Source organism: Elephas maximus, chromosome 8 (assembly GCF_024166365.1).
Source record: "Elephas maximus indicus isolate mEleMax1 chromosome 8, mEleMax1 primary haplotype, whole genome shotgun sequence".
NCBI classification, from domain to species: Eukaryota; Metazoa; Chordata; class Mammalia; order Proboscidea; family Elephantidae; genus Elephas; species Elephas maximus.
In genome coordinates this window covers 14,172,092-14,194,721 of record NC_064826.1, presented here as the reverse complement: position 1 = coordinate 14,194,721, position 22,630 = coordinate 14,172,092, and the positions used below count along the sequence as shown (strand labels likewise).

Below are 22,630 nucleotides of genomic sequence, written 5' to 3'. Positions count from 1 at the left end.
TAAGTCTTCACTTTCATGATGGCCATGTCATTTGGCCTCTTCGTTGAAGGGCAGAAGTGGTACTAGTCCCTGGTTATCCCTGAATGTGCAAGTCTTGAATGGCACAAAAGAACATATGACTCATAGACCCTTGATAAACTGAGTGATTTTATTGATAAATTATTGTGGGAAACCACACATGCTAGCAATAGTAACTTAAGATCAGTTAAAACAGTGCAATAACTATGGGGGACCTCTTTTCTCATAAGATGTATCTGGCAAGTGACTGATGGTTGAAATCAGCAAGCGGGGGCGGGGGGGATGGGCGCTGTGCCCCGCCATGTAGCAAGGGCATCGATTTTGGAGAAAATGGCTTGGTCTTCAGGAGGAAGAAAGAGGTCTTGATTTCTGGAGTGATTTGCTCATGAGTACACTTATTGAACACTTACAGTTTACTGCATTGTATAAGTTGCCAGGGGGATGACTTTAAGGGTCATAGATGTGTCCCCTTCCCTCAAGGGACTCATTGATGGGTTAGGCAGTTACTGCCTTCTTTGGACCTTTCCGTACCTACCTAGTAGTTTGTCTTTTTGGGAGCAGGCTACTCATTATGTCCAGAGGAATGAAAGCATGATATCAATAATACTGCTGTGGCCTTAATTAGAGTTAAAAAAACAACAAAACGAACCCATTGCCATCCATTCGATGCCGACTCATAGTGACGATTTAGGACAGAGTAGAACTGCCCCATAGGGTTTCCAAGGAGCTGCTGGTGGATTCAAACTGCTGATCTTTCAGTTAGCAGCTGGCTGCTTAACCACTGTGCCACCAGGGCTCCTCCCTGCTAGCATTTAACCGGGGCAATGCTATTTGTGGGTAATGACCAGTGAAGAGATAGAGAAGAGACGCTTGTCTCGGTGTGTCTTCTTTCTCCACTTCCTTTTCCTTTGACACAGAGAACACCACCAGCCTCTTTCCAAAGGGGCACATTATTTCTTTACTGGAATATCCCACCATGTACAGGGATGCCATTGAAGAGAGCTGCTGAAAGGGGATCGAAGTCATGGTGAAAGAGTACTGAGTGCCACAAGATCTCAGAAGAATTGGCTTTTTGTGGTGGGAACTGAGGCTAGCAACAGGAGAAAGGAGCTGGTGTTAGGTCTTAAGTTCTGGGTGAGGTTACCCCCAAAGAAGAGGTGTCACTGGCTGCCCTGTCTCTGCATAAGTGGGGTGATTTGGATTTCTCCTTCAACTCCTAGACAGGTGTTAAGAATAACAGAACGTAGTGAGGCCAGTGGGTCCCTGGGTGGCGCAAATGGTTTGCGCTCGACTACTAAACAAAAAAAAGTTGGTGGTTTGAACCCACTCAGCGTCTCCATGGAAGAAAGATCCTGGCAATCTGCTACAGCAAAGAAAACTCTATGGAACAGTTCTACTCTGACACACACAGGGTGGCCATGAGTCGGAATTGACTCAACAGCAACATGCATGGTTTGCTTCAACGAGGCCTGTCGGTCTGTGAGGCTTCGCCTTGGAGGGCAGCTAAGACTAAGGCTTTCTCCTCCTGTGCTCAGAGAGAATCCATTGGCGAGATGAGACAGAAGGAGTGAGAAGGGGTGAGTAGGTTTTCCTGCGGTGTGGTGGTAAGGAAGGGGTGGGGAAGAAGACACTGCTGGCCCAGTGTGAATTCCAATTCCTGGAGGCTTCCTGCCTGCCACTCACTGTGGAGACGGCGGCGTCTTCTGCTGGGGAGGCCTCAAACCTGGCTTGGGGTTACGCTCCTGTTGGTTCAGGTTCTGCTGGGTGCTGGCAGCTCTTTGGCTGGGCAAGGCTGCCCGCTCCTGTCAGGCCTGGTCAGTGACATTACTGACCTTAGCCCAGGCTGGAAAAGTGTCCAGGTGGAAGAGGCTAACTCCCCAGGTGTTGATGGCCACCATCACTATCACCAGGCCAATGACATTGACTCCCAGGCCAGCTTTCACCTGTGGACACAAAGCAGCACACCCTGGTCACTCTGACCAGACAGCAGCACAGGCTCTGAGTGACCCCTGTGTGCCTAGCCTGAGCCTCGGCCCTGACTTGCCCACAGCCCCACCCGCTCAGCCCTGGTTTGTCCAGTCGCTGTCTGGGGGGCTCTAGTGTGGCTGTGCAGCCAGAGCACAGGATGGCGGAGCCTGGGGAGCAGGGTGGGACTCACCTCTGTGTCTTTCCTGCAGCATTCTCTATAAAGGGGAAGCCCAGAGGTCTGTTACTGGGAATACCTGATCTATGGAATGTGAAGGTTCCCCAAAAAGGGCTATGCAGGCAAGTGGTAGGGAAATGTGTTAAACAAAATTAAACAGGTCTCTTTAAGCTGGAGCTTCTCAGACCCTTCAATGTGCTAGGACACTGGGGAACTTAAGGAGGGGCTGCTATCTTATATGAAGGGAGTCCTGGTGGCACAACATGTAAGTGCCTGGCTGCTAACTGAAAGGCTGTTGGTTCGAACCCATCAGCCGCTCCTCAGGAGAAAGATGTGGCAGTTTGCTTCCATAAAGATTAAACAAAAAATCAAACCCATTGCCATCAAATCGATTCCAACTCATAGCGACCGTATAGGGCAGAGGAGAACTGCCCCATAAGGATTCCAAAGAGCAGCTGGTGGATTTGAGTTGCTGACCTTTTGGTTAGAAGCCTGAGCTCTTAACCGCTGTGCCACCAAGGCTCCCCATAAGGATTACAGCCTTGGAAGTACTATGGGGCGGTTCTACTCTGTCCTATAGGGCCACTATGAGTCGGAATCACCTTGATGGCACACAACAACAACATCTTATATGAGGATCCCTGGGTGGTGCAAACAGTTAATACATTCAGCTTTAAGCGAAAGGCTTAGTGATCTACTTCTGAAAGTATCAACCATTGAGAACCCTGTGGAGCACAGTTCTGCTCTGACTCACATGGGGTCGCTATGAGTCGGAGTCGACTAGATGGTCACTGAAAAAAAAAAAAAATCCTGTATGAAGCCTTGGCCACTATTAGCTTTTTTTTTTTTTCCCAAGGAACATCTCCTGGGAGTAGTGCACCTTGCTTCACCTGGGGACACGGGTCAGCTGCCACGGCTTAGGCCCTCTGCAGGAAGGTGGCACAGGAGTGGCAGCTGGTGGGGACCTTTGGTTCCTCCACCTCAGGCAATGTCGCCTCAGCAGTCCCTTCCATTCCTACTGTGGTGTTAGCACTCAGGCTGAGGGGGCTGTGAGGGGCGATGCAGGGCAGAGCCAGGGCCCCATGGAGGACTATGCACAGTAATCCCAGCGGCATTCTACCAGGAGCCACAGGCACATGGCCTGTAGCCAAAGCAAACCCACTGGCTGGCAAGACCGGGAACGCTGCAAGGGAAAAAAGGATGCAAGGAAGTTGTTCCAAGCAAATGACTAGACTTGTCCTCTCTCTTCTGGTTTCTGGCCCAAGCCTTGGACTCGTTCATCATCTGACTCCCTGGGCCTTTTGGTGTGGAGATGGAGAGCCGCCATGTCTCCTAGCAAGTGACAGGCAGGCTCTCAAGGAGCTAAATGAAGGTGGTTTAAGGGACCACAGAGTGTGAACCTCCTCACTGAGCGTATAAGGAAATCGAAGCTGGGAACAGACCCCAGGACAGGCTCACTTCCTGTCATCTGGTGCCTCTGAAAATATCCTGTCCTGGTCATTTGAGGGAGAGGAGGGCTGGGCCGAGCATGGTATGAGCAGACGGAGGGTGTGCAGCAAGGTATGAAGGGAGAGGGGGTTGGCGAGACATCCCTTCCCTGGACTGTTCGAGATGCCTCAGCTGAGCATTTGGATGGTGGCAGGGTCTGAGTTTCTGCCACCGGCCTCGAGCTCCTTCTTCCTTTCCTCCACTGGACATTTACAAGATGGCTGAGGATGAGTTTGGACTCTAAGGAAAATAACGTTTCAGATCTCAGCAAGGGTGGACGGGCCCTGTTTCAGGCAGGCCCCGGTAATGGGTATTAGTGCGCCCTGTCGTCCTCTCTCCCATCAGCCTAGAATATTAAGAAGCATGGCAGTGAGTACAGATTGAGGCGTGGAGGGTGGACATGGCCAACACTCATTAGTGCAAAATGTCTCCTCAAAGCCACCCTTTGTGAGCCCAGTGAAAACACAGAAACGAGCTCTGGAGGCTTCCTTCTGCCATTGTTGCCTCAGGGGTTTCTTCCTTGGGAGAGAGCTAAACAAAAGGATCCTGTTTTCAGCCTGTTGTTGTTAGGTGTGGTCAAGCCGGCTCTGACTCATAGGACCCCATGATAACAATAAAACTTTGCCCTGTCCCGCACTATCCTCACAATCATTGTTATGTGTGATGAGCCCACTGTTGCAGCACCTGTGTCAGTCCATCTCACTGAGGGTCTTCCTCTATTTTGCTGACCCTCTACTTTACCAAGCATGATGTCCTTCCCCAGGGACTGGTCCCTCACCCTAGGTTGATACAGCTTCTCAATCTTTATCCCCATTGGTCCGATGGAGGAACTGAGGCGAGACTCCTGCAAGCTCATGCCTCCTGGAACTGGGCCACATCCTGCTCTGTCCCCATTTTTTCTATCCATGTACCTAAATTTTAAAGGATCCCAGGTGGTACAATGGTTAAGCTGTCGGCTGCTAACCGAAAGGCTGGTGGTTCGAACCCACCTAGCAGCTTTGCAGGAGAAAGACCTGGCAATCTGCTTCTGTAAAGACTGCAGTCTAGAAAACCCCGTGGGGGCAGTACTGCTCTGTCACATGGGGTTGCTATGAGTCAGAATTGACTCAACAGCACCCAATGACAACAACCCATACTTTCTTCCAGACAAGGGCTGGGGAGAGCACGTTATTGCTATTCTGGGTGCTTAAGGACAAACCGGCCACCTGAGTGGTTAAGCACTCGACTACTAGCTGAAAGGTTGGCGGTTCGAACCCATCTAGAGGCACCTCAGAAGACAGGCCTGGCGATCTGCTTCCAAAAGGTCACAGCCTTGAAAACCTTATGGAGCAGTTCTACTCAGCACACATGGAGTGGCCATGAGTTAGAATCGACTTGATGGCATCTGTGAACAATAAGGACAAACCAAAAACCCTTTTACTGGCACCATTTGTTCTTTCTGCCACACTAGATGGAGTGCTGATAGACCAGGGGCACCACTAGAAAATACGCTTTAGGAGAAGGCTGGGGCACCATGCTCGTGCTCATGTGGGCTCGGCCAGAAGAAAGTGAACACCACTCACCATGTCTTTGATCTGGCAGTGCCCGTAGCTGAAGACGATGGCGTTGGGCGGGTTGCCCACGGGCAGCATCACTGCAAAGGAGATGCACATGGTGACGGGAATCAGGGTGTACAGCGGGTTAATGCGGAGCGTCTCCGACTGGTGGAGAGAGAACGCACAGACATCAGGCGGAGGTCAGACTCTTGGCGGAGCTCAATCCCTGGCCTCCCACTAGGCGTGCGCTTCAGTGCTGCCTGGGTGTGGCCGGCCCTCGCGGGATGCTCACGCTGGGGTTGTTGGGTCCCTGCCCGCAGGGTGGCCCTGGTGTGCTGATGCTGAGCGTTCATGTCTATGGGGCACGGGCTTTGAGTTACCTCCTAGATGGGGTGTTTCATTTCTGGGTGCTGGTCTACAGAAGGAAACCCTGGGGATGCAGTGGTTAAGAGCTCAGCTGCTAAGCAAAAGGTCGGCAGTTTGGATCTACCAGCTGCTCCTTGGAAACTCTATGGGGCAGTTCTACTCTGTCCTGTAGGGTTGCTATGAGTCAGAATCAACTTGAAGGCAATGTTTTTTTGTCTTTGGGTGGGGGGGTCTGCGGAAGTGGTTTTCAAACTTTATTCGCGAGCTGAGAAATTCTTTCTTCAAACAAAAATCCCACGCGTCGGCTGCATTGATTGAAGTGGGGATCCCTCCCCCTTGGGGCGCAGAGCTAAGGTTTTCTTCTTGGTAAGATTGCATGTGGGGTTGGAACCCATAGCCCTCAACAATGCCAAGTTTTAACTAACAGAGCGCCCATGCTCACCCCAACAAGACGATGGGAGGGAGACCCTGGAGACGTTTGACCACTGGGCAGAGATTGCCCGGGGAACAGGGAGGGCCTGGGGTTAGATGGAGCGGGAGGATGTGACTGTCAGGTGGGGTGTTGGGGAGGAACCTTCACTCCTAGAGCGGGGCAGGGGCAGTGTGGGGTCAGGTGTATTACGTTGGGGAGGCTTAGCCACATCAGATCTGGCAGTTGTTCCTGCTCCTTTCCCAACAGTAGCAAATCGCTCTGAGGCTGTAGGACGAGGCTGGTCTTGCTCCCGATTCTCAGAACCCCCTGGGCAGTGACTGGGTGCAGGCGTGCTGACGGTGACACCTGTGGTCTTGGTCTTTGCAGCCGTGTGTGTTTCGGGGGGCATCTTGCCTCCATTTCCTGAGGCTGCTTCTTTAGCCCCCTGTTGAGTCTTATCTCAGGAGGGAAAGGTGGAGGCCGATGGTGGGGAATTGGGTGCCTGGGGTTTGAGGGTTATTTTGTCAACTGTGTTGTTTGTGTCCAGGGGAGCCCTCTGGAGCCCTTGCAAGGGATGGACTGTTTAGACTGGACTTGATGGCAATGGGTTTGGTTTTTTTTTTTTTGGTTAGGAAAAGGGTTTCCAGAACTCTTGATATGGTGAGTTAATTTATCTATTTATTTACAAGTTGCTATTTGAAAAACTTCATTTTTCAAACCGTGGATTGAACACTACCTGTGAGAGTGGGGGCAGTAGCCAGAGGAGGGGGCAGGTGCAGCGGCTGCTCTGGGACCTTCCAGCAGCCCAGCTCTACCCCAGGGAGCCCACTGCACTCACCAGGCTGCACAGGATGGGCAGGAAGATGGTAATGGTGGCCGGGTTGCTCACAAACTCGGTGACGATGGACACCAGGATGCATGCCAGCAGGGTGACCGCCCATGGAGGGAGGCTGCTCAGGGACAGCATCTGGTGCCCAATCCATGTGGAGAGGCCAGAGCTCTGCAGGAGAAGAAGGTGAGGCAGTGACAAGATGACCCCAGGGGCCATCTGTCTTGTCTCCGTGTCTTCCGCTGACTGAGCCAGAGGTCACCCCGCTCTTTACAGTGAGGTCGTGCCTGCAGCCCAGAACATTCTCCCCTGGGACTATACAACATCCAGTCTCTACAGCACCTAGGCTTTGGGTTCCTGGTCAGTCGTTGTCACGGGCATAGAGACGCACCCACCCTGACTGTTGTGGTCCTTCCTAGGATGTTGGCATGAGGCCTGGCAGGGGTGGGGTCTGTAAGGTGACCAGCCCCCACCTCAGTCTCATCACCCTTCTCCAGCCTCCACGCATTGAACCAACATGCCCTGTGCCCCTTCCCAGAGTGCCACGTGTCATCCTTAACTCTGCTTTTGAAATCCACATCTCTTATTAACCGAGAAAGAGTAAAATTCATCAGCCTCTTTGGATAGTAGCCTTTTCTGTGGCTTTTTAGGGGGCACGAGCAGGCATGGCTGAATGCAGGGAGTTTTACATGAGTAATGAGTGAAGGAGCGAGATAGCAAGTCCGTCTCCTGACGTATGAGATTCAGCTCTTCAGCCTCCACCTGTTTTAGGTTCAGATCCCACCATGGCTGACACTGGGATCCACCATCTGCAGGACATGAAGGTGTACTGCCATTTCCAAACCTTTATACACATCCACCCAAATGAATGGTTATTCCCATCTGGAATAATTCACTTGGTTGGAAGATGTTCATTTACTAATGGTGAGGGCTGACCCTACCTATAAAAATGAGTGTGCATTGAGTTTTTGAACTAAAAACCCCAGGATGCCATATGCATTCCCCCTCTCTCCCTCCCTGCTTGTCTCCCTTCTATGGTAATATGCTCTGTTTTTTTTCTACTATTTCCTAAATCCAAAACCAAACCCACTGCTGTTGAGTTGATTCCAACTCATAGTGACCCTGAAGGACAGAGTAGAACTGCCTCATAGGGTTTCCAAGGCTGTAAATCCTTACGGAAGCAGACTGCCACATCTTTCTCCTGTGGAGCAGCCGGTGGGTTCCAACCGCTGACCTCTTGGTTAGCAGCCAAGTGCTTTAACCACTGGGCCACCAGTGCTCCCTCATGGTATCCTAGAGACTTCAAACTCCATACAGCAATGGGGGGTAAGGGCAGGAAGCAAGGCGAGACATTTATGCTGTGATTCCTCAAGCTACTCATGTTTTACTGTTAAAGACAGGCTTTTGACATCGTCAGCAGGCTACGTTTTCTCCTATTTTCCAAATTCATCAGAAGCTCATTGGGCTCTCTAGCATCCGGGCAGTCTCACGGCAAGTCACAGACAGCCAAGGACTAGAATCCTCTGGACTTCTCTCTGTCAGCAGCCATTTCGCCTGGCAGGGCTTTTCTTTCTTTGTCCTCAAGACTGACCGTGAGCTGCAAACCCCATATGTGGGGACTTGCGTCAAATAGTGGTTGGCGCAGTGCACTGCACTGTTTCCCTCTTGTTCTGCATTGAACCTTGCTAACTGGACAAAGCCAGGGAGCAAGAGCAGTTGGCTGGGTGAGGTAGCATCCATCCTGCCTCAGCTGTTCCTCCCAGTCCTCTGGTGAACATGCACCTTTCCCCCCATCAGCTTCTTTGCCTCCTCCCTCCCAGAGCTACAAAGACCTGTTGGGTGAAGCTGCCGGAGAAGATTTGGCCAATAGGAACAGAACGCAAGCAGTACCTTGCTGCCTGAGGCCAGGGCGTAGCCCCCTCCCACCAGTATGACGATCTCCCAGGGCATGGTCTTCTGGAAGTCCTTCCAGGTGATGATGGGCTCCGTCCCCAGCAAGGAATCCCTGGGCTCCCCTGGTCACAACGGACAGAGATGCAGGGCCAGTGAAACCTCACGGGCGAGATTTGTGAGACAAGGGCCCAGGGGACGGGCTGGACCATGGGGGAGGCTGCTCTGCTACTGGGGAAGAGGGTCTGAAGGACCTCGGTGAGGGTCCTTCAAAGACCTCGGTCTGGGACTCCTTTGGCCCGAGCCAGCCCCAGTGTCTCCTATGAACCCTCCCTTACCGTCATCCTTCCTTCTGAAGCATGGCTTCTTGGCTGGAATCAGGAAAAGCAGGAAGCCAAGGAAGACGGAGACTGTGGCATCGGTGCGGTAGCCTTTCCTAGCAAAGAGACAAGCGTGGCCGGAGGAGGAGGGTCAGGAGCCTCCCTGGTAGCAGGTAAACGGAGGAACAGGTGTCTCAGAACGGACAGTCTGAAGACAACACCCTTCTTTAGGACCTAGCTAGAGATGACACTTCCTCCCACCGGTTGCCACCACAGTGCCCCACAGTGGACTGAATGGGCAGTGGTTAACGTCTGGAGGCAGGGTCTGGCTAACGTGAATTTGTTGTTAGTTGTCGGCCAGTTGGCCCCCAACTCATGGCGGCGCATGCACAGTGGACCAAACACTGCCAGGTCCTGCACCATCCCCGTTGTCACTTGTAGATCTGACTGTTGCAATCCATGGGGTTTTCACCGGCTGATTTTTGGAAGTAGGTCACCAGGCCTTTCTTCCTAGTCTGTCTTAGTCTGGAAGCTCTGTTGAAACCTGCTCAGCATCATGGCAACACACAAGCCTCCCCTGACAGGCGGGTGATGGCCGTGCCTGAGGGTCATTGGCCAGGTATTGAGCTTGAATCTTCTGCATGAGAGGTGAGAACTCTACCACTGAACCACCACTGCCCTCCTTTTCCAAAGACTGCAGCTTCCCTAAAAAGAGTGGCCTTCCAAAGGCGTCCTGTCTACCCCAGGAGTCTATGAGGGGATGCCGGTGGCTACAGCCTGACAGTGGCCTGTGTAGGGTATTGCACCGGCCCTGAGTGTGAGGTGCCACTGAGCAGTTTCTATTACCTGGTACGGCCCAGCGCCCTTCCTCAAGCATGGTTATGTGTTAATTAAAAGATTAATGAGCTTGACTTGTGTATTTGAGCTGATACCATGGTAAAGTTATCTAAAAAGAGGGGTGTCAGATGCTTGGACAGGGGTGCAATTTCAGCGCTTGCCATAGGTGCCACTTCCCGTGGAAGTACCGCTGGCTGTACTGGGTTAACAGAAACTGCTCCGTGGCACCGTGGTCCCAGGGCTGCTGCAATACTTGCCATAGCCTAGTTACGCTTCAGAAGAACTTGGGGGGGTGCTTATTCTTGAGGAGGAGATGACGTCACTTACTTCTCAAAGAAGGAATCCCAGCCTGGAACAAAGCCAGGTTCCCTCGTGAACCACAGCACCGTCATCAGGATGAAGAAAAACCCAGTCACCATCTCAGGGTAGCTATCAAATGAAACAGAAAGACCCCTCCAGGACTGGGAAGTTCCCCTTAGCTTTCCATTTTGCTTCGGGATGCTTCTGTCACTTAGGGTCCCGGATACTGGAGAGATGACATGCCATTCCTGCTCAACCACTGTGAACGGCTGAGAATGAATCGGAAAGAGGACTGAGATAATGCTAGAAAAATATTAAAGGGCTCCTGGAGAAATGTAGGTGGGGAGGGAAAGCCAACACAGTCCTGTAAACTTACAAAATAATTTAAAATAACAGCCTATGATGCGAGGAGAGTGTGTGAGATGGGTGCCTGCCAACACTGGGCTTGCCAGGACCTTTGTGAGGCAATCTGATGACAGGCATCAGGAGCCCGGAGAGCGTGCATTCCCTTCGTCCAAGGACCATAACCAGAAATGCACGTGATGCATGACTTATGAAAAAATGAAACAACCTAAATATCCAATGTCGTTCCACCACATCAAGTACATTTGGGTATAAAACTACACATTATAACGAGATGCACCCATTATAATCATGTTTGCAAACAAGAGTTAACGACCTGAGAAGATAATGACCATATAACGCTAAGTGGAAAAGGCAAGATACAAAACTATGTTTAGTGTGGACTGAATGTTACCAAAAATGCACCTAATTGTGCACAAAAACCTGTGGAAAGGAAGTACATTGTGTTAACGGTGCTTGCGGGTAACGCTGGGATGCTGGCGATACAGGTAATAAATGTTACTGTTTTCTTCCTACTTTTCTGCATTTGTTAAAATTTTCTACAATGAACATGTATTAACTTTTATAAATGAAGCCCAAGCCAAAGCCCGTTGCCTTTGAGTTGATTCCGACTCATAGCCACCCTATAGGACAGAGTAGAACTGCGCTATAGGGTTTCCAAGGAGCACCTGGTGGATTCGAACTGCCGACATTTTGGTTAGCAGCTGTAGCTCTTAACGTTTACACCACCAGGGTTTCCTTTATAAATGAAAAGTTTAAAAAAATACAGCTGACACCTGAACGCTTTTACCAAGACAGAGTTGTACATGCCAATTGCTGTCATAAAACTAATAACCAGTTGCCATCAAGTTGATTCCGACTCATGGTGACCCCATGTGTGTCACGGTAGAACTGTGCTCCACGGAGTTTTCAATGGCTGACTTTCTTGAAGCACATAACCAGGCCTTTCTTCTGAGTTGCCTCTGGGTGGACTCAAACCTCCAACCTTTTGGCTAGTAGCCGAGGGTGTTAACCGTTTGCATTACCCAGGGACTCCACTAATTGCCAGAAGAGGAGAACTACCACTGGATAGAATGCTAGGTCACTATGGACAAGCTCATAAAAATGGCCCAGGCTGGTTAGAGATTTCTTTACTTCCTGTCTTCAGAAAAAAAAAAAAAAATTTTTTTTTCAAGTCAGTATTTAATGCTGGCTTTGCCCTAAAAGTAATACAAAGTTCCCTCTCACTAGGAGTGACCACTGGACCACAGTGGGGGCCCATTCTGAGGAATGTGGGGAGTCTTTGACTCTTGAAAGGAATCCAGCATGTTTCAAGTTGGTGGAAAAGCTGCCCTTATGTACAACATTTCACCTACATGCAGCGGCCATACCTTGGACTCTGAACACAGAGGAGGGGAAGGGCGGCCACCTGACATGCAGGCCAGCTGGACTTTGGCATTCAACAGCATCTTCTAAATGCCTGGATTCACAGTTGTGGAAAACTCCCCCCGCCCGAGACCAGCAAGAACAAGGCTGCGTCTGTGCTCACTCCACCTGCCACGCTCTCACCCTGGAGGAGGAGAGGAGGCGAACGGCTGGTTTTACCTTATGTCACCCAGCTTCTCATACTCCTCTTGGATTCTCTTCTCTGACAGCTCTTCCCTTTTGGTCTTCTTCTTCTTGCTCAGAGAGCAGGTCTCTTTAAAACTGAGAAGAGAGAATAAGCATAAGAATAAAGAAAACAAGCTTCCGAGGCCAGGAGGAGATCAACCAAGAAGCAAACGCTAAACTCCTTGAGGGTGTGGGTGTCTCCTCTTCACCCACAACCTCTGCCCCTCCAACCCCCACCGTTGATACACCTGTCACAGACCAAGTTACACAGCCTCTCCTCAGCCTTCTCCCTTGTCTTTTGTGGATACCCACCTGGGTAAATCTCTGGTGTTATCAGTGGGAGTGCCTGGGTGGTACAAATGATTAATGCGCTCGGCAAAGGTTGGCAGTTTGAGTCCACTCAGAGTGCCTTGGAAGAAAGGCCTGGCACAATCTACCTCCGAAAAAGCAGCCATTGAAAACCTCATGAAGCACAGCTCTACCCTTGACATACATGGGAGCGCCATGAGTCGGATCGACTTGACGGCAGCTGGCTGGTTATCAATGTGAATTACGGCTTACGGATTTTTGCAAGTATATTTTTTTTTATTTATATGGGGTTGTTTCTCTATACTTGTCTTTCTGTTCCTAATAAAAACCAGTGTGATGTGGTATATGTGTGTAGATGTTTATATGTTTGTGTGTTACATACACACACACACGTGTATGTGTGTGCGTGTGTTTGTCTAGAGTCACGGCTTGTCTGCAGTGAAAGTGGGTGTTAGTTTTTTACGAGCAACACTGTAGTTATAGATGTGTGCAGCCATTATTGATCTGACGACAGTCTCAGTAAAAAATCAGCTCAGAGAACGTTCCTTGACCAACTGGAGCATTGGGGTCCAAGGACCACTAACAAAACATACATATTCTCCCTTTATGTGTTTGAAACTGATCAAGTTTGGAGTAAGTTGATGGTTATGAAGAAAAAGCTTATTAAGCAGATTAAACATATTAGGAATATTTCAGGGAGAAAGTCTAACTTACTTTGAGGGGTGTGAACATATTCCATACAAACTACTATGTGTAAACCACTTGTGTCTATAAAAATTAAGCTTAAGGTTACTTCTGCTTGGAGTTATGTCTTTAGAAGTTAGTTGAAATTGCTGTATGTACTTTGAAAGCATTAAACACTCTCCAATTTAGACCTTTTAGAAACCAGAGAGGCCCTCTAACCAATGAGTTGGAATGAAGAGCATTTCATCGCAGAGCTTGTAGTGAGGAGCTGAGTTCATGTACCCGGCTACAGTCACGAGAACAGAAGGCCTGGTTCACTGCGTGCTCCCCGCCACCTCTGTGGTTGCTCTGCAGCGCCCCCTAGAGGAGAGTCCTCCAGGGCCTGTGTGCCGGCAGAAGAGCCTCAGCTGTTTGCTGCTGAGCCTGGAACTCACTTGCAGCCCAGGAACAGCCAGTGCATCCAGAACCAGCTGACCACCAGCATGATGAGGGAGATGGGGAAGCTGAAGAGGAACCAGGTGCCAAAGTTGACCACCTCCGCAGCCGGATACTGGCTAGAGAGTAAAGGAGCAGGTCAGTGATTAGAAAAGGGTGGGTTTCCACGTGGCATCATTCTGGAGTAATACGCTCCATATGCCTTAGGAAGACACACGACAGAGCTAAGGGGTAGATATAACGGTAACAATATGTAGACATGATAAACATTATTTAGATAAACATTATCTTGAACTCACTTATTTGACAGCTGCAACTCTACAGAGCCCAGCATGAATTAAGGTAAAAATGCATCGAAGTAATCAAAATAGATATCGATAAATTGTATATAAGGCACCCTGGTGGCGCAAACAGTTAAGCACTTGGCTGCCAACCTAAAGGTTAGCAGTTTGAATGCACCCAGCGACTCTGGGGGAAAAAGACCTGGCAGTCTGCTTCCATAAGGATTAAACCCATTGCTGTCGAGTCGATCCCGACTCAGCAACCCTATACAACAGAGTAGAACTGCCCCATGGGGTTTCCAAGGCCGTGATCTTTACGGAAGGAGACTGCCACATCTTTTCTGCCATGGGGTGCTTGGTGGTTTCAAACTGCCGACCTTTCTGTTAGCAGCCGAGTGCTTAACCACTGACACAGGGCTCCACTCCTATAAAGATTGTTGTTGTTACATGCTGTCCAGTTCGTTCCAACTCATAGTGATCCTATGTACAACAGAACAAAACGCTGCCTGGTCCTCCTCACACTCATTGCTATGTTTGAGCCCATTGTTGCAGCCACTGTGTCAATCTACCTCCTTGAGGGTCTTCCTTTTTTTTTTTGCTGACCCTCTACTTTACCAAGCATGATGTCCTTCTGCAGGGGCTGGTCCCTCCTAACAACATGTCCAAAGATCTTGAGGCAAAGTCTCGCCATCCTTGCTTCTAAGAAGCATTCTGGCTGTACTTCTTCCAAGAAAGATTTGTTTGTTCTTCTGGCAGTCCATGGTATAGCCAATATCCTTCACCAACACCGTAATTCAAAGGCATCAAATCTTTGATCTTCCTTGTTTATTGTCCAGCTTTCACATGCATATGAGCCGATTGAAAATACCGTGGCTTGTGTCAGGCACACTTTAGTCCTCAAAGTGACATCTCTGCTTTTTAAAACTTTGAAGAGGTATTTTGCAGCACATTTGCCCAATGCAATATGTTGTTTGATTCCTTGATTGCTGCTTCCATGGGTGTTGATTGTGGATCCAATTAAAATGAAATCCTTGACAACTTCAATCTTTTCTCCGTTTATCATGATGTTGCTCACTGGTCTAGTTCTGAGGATTTTTGTTTTCTTTATGTTGAGGTACAATCCATACTGAAGGCTGTGGTCTTTGATGTTCATCAGTGCTTCAAGTCCTCTTCTCTTTCAGCAAGAAAGGTTGTATCATCTGCATAACACAGGTTGTTAATGAGCCTTCCTCCAATCCTGATGCCGTTTTTCTTCATATAGTCCAGCTTCTCAGATTGTTTGCTCAGCATACAGATTGAAGAAATATAGTGAAAGGATACAGCCCTGATGTACACCATTTCTGATTTTAAATCACGAAGTAGCCCCTCGTTCTGTATGAACGACTGCCTCTTGGTCTATGAACAGGTTCCTCATGAGCACGGCCTCTTAGGAATCCAGCCTGAATTTCTGGCTGCTCCCTGTCGATGTACTGTTGCATTAATTTTTGAGTGATCTTCAGCAAAATTTTACTTGTGTGTGATATTAATGATATTGTTGGATAATTTCCACATTCAGTTGGATCACCTTTCTTGGGAATGGATTTCTTCCATTTGGTTGGCCAGGTAGCTGTCTTCCAGTTTTTTCTTTTGCATTGAGAAGTGAGTGCTTCCAGCTTGGCATCCATTCTTTGGTATTCTTTCAATTCCTGGAGCCTTGTTTTTGACCAATGCCATAAAGATTATGGAAACCCTATGAGGCAGTTCCACTCTGTCCCCTGGGGTCGCTATGAATAGGAATCAACTTGATGGCACCTAACAACAACATAACAACAAAGTGTACATATTTTATACTCAGAGAATTGCTCAGAGCCTATTTACCCTTAATTTACATAAAGATTCTGATAGGTTTATGCATCTGGTTTTCAAGACAAGAGAAAAATGATCAAGACCGTGAATGAGTAGGGGACACTGGGGAATCTTTTGGTTTGGAGATGGTGGCATATAGAAGCACTTCCCCCTTCTTCTTCTGGAATTAACCCAAAGGAACAAGAAGAGTGAGAAACAAAAATGGATCCATCATTAACAAAAGCAGGCGACAGCTAACATTTCAAGCCACAATATAGGCAGGGGAGACAACAGATGTACAGGAGGAAGCAGGGCAAGAGCCCAGGCAACCGCAGAACTTGAAAAAGCTGACGAAGGACACTCTTATGAGGTAAGGGTACACCCAGGAGGACAAACTGCATGTTACAGATTGAACTGTGCCTCCCCAAAATATGTATTGTAAATCCTAACCCCTATACATGTGGAAAGGAAACCCTGGTGGCGTAGTGGTTATTCAACGGCAGTGGGTTTTATACATGTGGAAAAGGAGCCCTAGTGGTGCAGTGGTTAGGTGCTTATCTGCTAACCGGAAGTTGGTAGTTTGAATCCATCAGCAGCTCCACTGGAGAAAGATGTGGCAGTCTGCTTCTGTAAAGATTACAGCCTTGGAAACCCTGTGGGGCAGTTCACTGTGTCCTATAGGGTCCCTGTGTCGGAATCTACTGGATGGCAACAGTTTTTTTTTTTTTTAAATACCCGTGGATGTAATGCCATCTGGGAATAGGGTTTTCTTTGTTATGTTAATGAGGCTGTTTCAGTGTGGGTGCATTTTAAGCCAATCACTTTTGAGATATAAAAAGAGCTGATTGGGCAGAGAAGGAAGCACAAACAGAGGGAAGACCGCCAAGGAACCAGGAACAGAAGCTGAAGAGACAAGGATATTCCCCTAGAACAGACAGAGAGAGAAAGCCTTCCCCTAGAGCCAACACCCTGAATTAGAACTTCTAACCTCCTAAACTGTGAGAAAATAAATTTCTGTTCATTAAAGCCACCCACCTGTGGCTGGTTAGCAGCAGTAGCTAACTAAGACACAGGTAAGCTAACACAGTGAACCAGAAACTTGAAAGACGGAAGAAGAATTGATGCATTTGAATTATGGTGTTGGCAAAGAATACTGAATATGGACTGCCAGAAGAATGAACAGATCTGTCTTGGAAGAAATACAGCCAGAATGCTCTTTGGAAGCAAGGATGGGGAGACTTTGTCTCACATACTTTGGACATGTTATCAGGAGAGACCAGTCCCTGGAGAAGGATGTCACGCTTGGTGGAGTATTGGGTTAGCAAAAATGAGAAAGACCCTCAACATGATGGATTGACACAGTGGCTGTAACAATGGGCTCAAGCATAGCAACAATTGTGAAGTTGGTGCAGGACTGGGTAGTGTTTTGTTCTGTCGTACATAGGGTAGCAGCTATGAGTCCGAACTGACTCGACAGCACCTAACAACAACAACACAGTGAACCAGAAACTCAAAGCCTAGACAGAAATAAAATGGTGTGAGGAGCTCCTGAAGCTTAGATCCTGGGGAATTAGGTCTTAACTGTTCACTGGTGCTCTCATCCCCCAACTCCATCCCTCCCTTCGTTCTTCTCCTCCTTCCTTCTCTAAATGAAAGTTGTGCCTCTCCTCCTGCCTGTAATTATTTCTCTACTCTCCCTCCCATCACTTCTTGCTTTCTCAGTGCGATCAGTCTATCACCCCCGCCACCTTTAATCTCATCTGGATCCTCCCTCTCAGCATTTAACCATCTTCCATCTTAAAAACCCCTCTTGACCCTAATTTACCCTAGGTTGTCATCCCAATTGAAATCGACTTGACGACAACGACAACAACAACAACAACAACCATCTCATATCTCTTCACCTCCATCTTATCCTCAGTCACTGACATTTGGCTTCTTTCCACCACTTGACCAAACTGTCCTGGCCTACATCCGCATGACGTCAACCTCACTAAATCTAATTGGTACATTTTAGTCCTTTTTTGGCTTGCTCATGTAGTGGCTTTAAACACTGTGAACCACTCCTTCTTTCTAGAGACACTTTCTTCTTTTGGGTAGAATGACACCAGATTTTCCTGGATTTCCTCTCTCCTGTCTGATGGTGTTTTATTCTTTTTTGTTGTCTACCTCAAATGCTTGACCTTAATGTTTTTTTTTTTTTTTTAATGTTTATGCCCACTGCTCTGCTTATTCTAAATATTTTCCCTGAGTCATCCCATCCAATCCTACAGCTTCAGTGACCAGATGCACGCCACCAGGACCAATGGCCATCTAATTTGTGGGGCCCAGGACAAAATGAAAATGTGGGATTCCTTGTTCAAAAATGATTAAGAATTTCAGGAGAGGTGTGGGGCACTTTGGAGCAAAGGGCCCTGTGTGACCACACGGATTGAACACCCTGGAAGTCAGTCTTGCCTGCCACTGACTCTAAATTTATGCCTTCATCCCAGGCCTCTTGAGATTCAGAACTATATCTCAACCTCTAAGTCACCAAGTCCAAAACCTCATACTTGTCTTTTCCCTCAAACGTGTTCTTCCTTCACTCAGGAAACGGGCTACTCTGTTCCTTCAGCTGCTGAAGCCAGAACCTGAGAGTCAGACTATGCTTTCCCTCTCTCAGGCTCTTTCTTATCCTACCAAGGCCCATCAAGTCTACCTTTGAGTATCTCCAACCATGTCTCAAGTCCAACCATGTCTCCCGCCCCACTGCCACCATCGCCTGGCCACAGTTGGCTGACCACTCCACTGGACATCTGCCACCCTGAAATGCCTTCCTGTTGCCTGCTCTTTTCCAATCTAGACTCCACTTTCCCATCCAGAATAAGTGTTCAAAACTCTAAATCTGATAACCTTGCTCCCTGCTTACAGTTCTCCAAAGGCTTCTCACTGCCTCTAAGTTGAAGTCCAAGTGCCCTCCAGGGCCTCGCGAGGCCCTCTGTGATCTGCCCGACTCCCTCCCAGGCCTCATCTTTTGCCCTGTCGTGTTCTCATACGCCTGTGCTCTCTTGCTTCCGAGCCCTCCCAGACATCATTTTCTGAGTCTGGAAGATCTCCCCTCATCTCGTTCTCTGGACTCATCCTTCAGGGCCCTCTCCAGGGCAGCACTTCCTCCCTCCAGACTGGGTGAGCACCCCCTGCTGGGCTCTCCCAGAAGGCTCCTGTCCACTTACCTGTGATGACCTGACTGCCTCTTTTCCCTCTTCATACAGAAACTGTCTCACCATCTGCTCTATCCCCAGCAGCTGGTCCAGTTCTGACACAGGGCAGACGTTTAAGAAGGATTGTTGACTGAGTGAAGGACTCACTTGTTGAAGTGTTCCAGGAAGATGAGGCTGGTGGAGGTGCCGATGATGGTGGTCAGGCCCCCGATGGTCGCAGCATAGGAGATGCTTAGGGACAGGCACTTGCAGATCATTTGGTCGTGCTGGGATCTGTATTTTCTGCTGAGTTCCTGGTTCCTGGGGTTGCAGGTCGAGACCAGTGGCTTTTCCTACCAAAGGAAAACCAGCAAGTCTCTGCAATCCAGCCTGACTCTGGTATACCCAGCCTGAGAAGCAGGAGGGAGCATGGGACAGTGGTATCAAAAGACAAATCCCAATCCCAGTTCTACCATTTACCAATCTGGGCATACCTCCAAGCCTCAGTTTCTTCTGTAAAATGGGGAAATAATGTTTTCCTTGCTGGATTGTTATGAAGAACAAATGAAGCAACAGTAGGCTGCTCCATTGATTGTTTTTACTTTTTTTATCTTACCTGTTTTCTTTTTATTGTGATAAAAGTATACATAAAAAGGCATGTCCCAGTTCAGCAGTTTTAACACATACAATTACCTTCCTCATGTTGTGCAACCACCCCCCACTAGATGGTTCTAGATTATTCTACCACCATTAACAGAAGTTCAGTGTCCTCTAAACTAAGACTCCCCTTTTCCCTCCCACCCAACCCTGGTAACCACTAATAAACTTCGGTCTCCATCCATTTGACTATTTCATACAAGTAGTATCATATAATATTTGCCCTTTTGTGACCGGCTTATTTTACTCAGCATAATGTTTCCAAGTTTCATCCATGTTGTAGCATGTATCAGGATTTCATTTGCCTTTATGGCTGTGTAATAGTCCATTGGAAACCCTGGTGGCGTAGTGGTTAAGTGCTACAGCTGCTAACAAAAAGGCTGGCAGTTCAAATCCACCAGGTGCTCCTTGGAAACTCAATGGGGCAGCTCTACTCTGTCCTATGGGGTTGCTATGAGTTGGAATTGACTTGACGGCAATGGGTTTGGTTTTGTTTTTTTTTTTAATAGTCCATTGTGTGTATACAGTATTTTTACACAAATAATGCATGCCTTCTATGTCTGTTTGCCAACTTTGCAAAATACCCTGTGAGGTATTTCATAAGCACTGATATATTTTTTTACGTTGCTGTAAAAAAATTAGCATAGTGTGCTTATGAAAATACCTTGTGAGGGGAGGGCATGAATGGCAAACAAACGTAGATAGCACTTGTTATTTTTGTAAAAATACAGTATGCCATGTTTTGTTTATCCATTCATCTGTCAGTGGACATTTAGGCTGTTTCCACCTTTTGGCTATTGTGAACAGTGCTGCAGTGAACACTGGTGTACAACCATTGAATCTTCACGAGGCTAGGGGAGGCCTGACACAGAGGTCAGTGGGCTGGGCCAGAGGAATACCATGGGGAAGAGGCTACCTCGCCACATTTCTCAAAGCCCTTCCCCTCTGCCCCATCATCTTAGGAAGGCCAAAGTAAGCAGAGGCTGGACCCTTCCTAACCTTCCCATGATCCTATCTTCTTATGAAATTTTACGTGGAACCCCAATATACAAAACACAAATGCAGCATTTAATCGGCACACGTCTACTTTATAACTGGAAGTATATCATGGTGGTTAACTGCACGTACTCAGGGAGACTTGGATTTGAATTAAGGTGCCCCCCCACAACTAGTTCAGAGTCCTGGGACACATGATTTCACCTCTGCCTCATCTGCAAAATGGAGCTCAAAGTCACTAGCTCATTGAGTCAAGGGAAGACTAAAGAGAAAATGCTTAGCATAGTGCTTGGAACATAGTAAGTTTTTAATAAATGATGACATTCAAGTGATAGTGGATATTAAACCGTTAAGACTGGATGAGCCAAAAATTTAAGTCAAGAGATATAAGGGACAGCTGCAATCTTCTACCAGCCTCAACATCCACTTTATTCATGAATTTTTTGTCTCACTGGTACCAAACCTGCTGCCATCAAGTCAGTTCTGACTCACGGTGATCCCATGTGTTGCAGAGCAGAACTGCTGTGTTCCATAGGATCTTCAATGGCCGATTTTTTGGAAGTAGATCACCAGGCTTTTCTTCTGAGGTGCTTCTGGGTGGACTCAAACCTCCAACCTTTTGGTTAGCAGCTAAGCATGTTAATCTGTTGCACCACCCAGGGGCTCTTTCCTTATTTGCACAGTAGTTGTCCTACAGTCTCAGCATCCCTGAAGCACCTTTGAAGGATAGTTTGAAAACTCTGAACTAGACCATCCCTCGGCTTTTACTGTTGAAGAAACTGGGGCTCAGCAGGTGGAAGTGACATGCTGACGCCTACAGTGAGTTAGCTGTTTAATCTCCACGGCCCACGCAGCCCGGACGTGTATGTGGCTAAGGAGGGCCCAGTTACACCTCCCTCAGCCAGGCCTGACACCCTCCCCACTTCAACACCAGGCCCTTGGGAAGCTCAAGGCCTCTCATGCAGGAGGCAGGAGACAGGGTCCGACATGCAGTTCTGTTACCTGGGAAGAGTGCTGCTTCTTGCCCTGGGGGTTTGCTGTTTGGATGGGGTTGGCAATCGCGGGCACACCGTTCAGGTTCTGTGGGAACAAAGTCTACCATCACATGATCAGGCAGAGGATGTGGTGGGCCCGGCACCTGGAGAAGTGCCATCAACCATCCAAGGGGCACCGCATGCCTCAGCCCTGTGGGCATCAGAGACCAGCAGCCAGGGAGGGACAGCATGGACGGGGGAGCCCACCCGCCTGCGCCATTTTCACATGTTCCCCACAGCTGGTGGAAGGGGCTTTTAAAACCTGGCAGAACATGGTTCTGTCCTTATAGGAGATCCTGACCATTTGGGGCTTCATTAGCTAAGGAAGAACCCTTTATTTTTCTTTAAAATGGAAAAAAAAAAATTCTCACCACAACAAACAAACAGGGGCCACAGTTTTATGGGCCTTTTTTACCTCTCCTGAAGAGGTGGAAAACTAGTTTTGGGGTAGGGCTGAGAGTGAGTTGCAGTGTACAGGTGAACTTTGCTTTTCCCTCAAATGTGTTCCCTTTAATGTTAAAACTTTTTGTCAGTGGAATCCCCACTGAGAGGAATCCTAGTGCTGAGTCTACGGGTCTTGTCCATCTGGATATGCGAGCGTTGAGTTCACAGGAAAGAAGCTTCACCTGTTCTCTTCGGGCTGAGCCCGGCACTCAGGCTGGGGCTGGGGACACCCAGGCTCTTGGGATGGGAGCCTGGTGCCCCTCATGGTGCAGACCCTGTGTTGGGAGCCCCTCTGCTTTGAGGCCCAGCTGCCGGGATCTCCATCCTGAGTTATCTAGAAGGCCCTTCAAGCAGTCCCAAAGCCCAGAAAAAGCCCGAGGCCCTACCTTGTTCTGTATCAGTGAAGTGAGGTGGGCCTTGGAGGTGCTGGAAGGAAGCAGAGGAGACAGGAAATGGTGGAGCAGCTTCCTGAGATTCGGCCTTCATGAATTCCCCCCACATGTCAAATTCTTTACGTAGAAGTGATTTAACTTTTCTAGACTCCTGTTTTCTGGCCCAGAGAGAAGACTGATTCAGGAAGGACTAGGGGAGACAGGGGCTGTCTCCTCAGGGCAGAGGCAACACTCTCCTCTGAAGTGACACTAACACATTCATATCACGGGGTACTGGGCACCTAAACGTGGGCCTTTGTCCTAC

The 22,630-nt window shown here is 48.5% G+C and overlaps 1 protein-coding gene across 1 annotated transcript in view; it reads right to left on the bottom strand.

The window, feature by feature from the left end:
* Positions 1-1,212: 1,212 nt before the first annotated feature.
* The window catches only part of SLC13A4 (solute carrier family 13 member 4), a 47,789-nt gene continuing 26,371 nt past the window's right edge, over positions 1,213-22,630 (bottom strand). The window contains exons 6-16 of the mRNA XM_049893741.1: positions 22,321-22,360; positions 21,459-21,536; positions 18,972-19,156; positions 13,519-13,638; positions 12,086-12,187; positions 10,166-10,267; positions 9,020-9,117; positions 8,682-8,806; positions 6,801-6,962; positions 5,212-5,349; positions 1,213-1,961 (exon numbers count right to left, since the gene is read on the bottom strand). Coding sequence (XP_049749698.1) covers positions 1,824-1,961; positions 5,212-5,349; positions 6,801-6,962; positions 8,682-8,806; positions 9,020-9,117; positions 10,166-10,267; positions 12,086-12,187; positions 13,519-13,638; positions 18,972-19,156; positions 21,459-21,536; positions 22,321-22,360 — 1,288 coding nt within the window. The 3' untranslated portion in view covers positions 1,213-1,823. The remainder of the gene's footprint in view (positions 1,962-5,211; positions 5,350-6,800; positions 6,963-8,681; positions 8,807-9,019; positions 9,118-10,165; positions 10,268-12,085; positions 12,188-13,518; positions 13,639-18,971; positions 19,157-21,458; positions 21,537-22,320; positions 22,361-22,630) is intronic.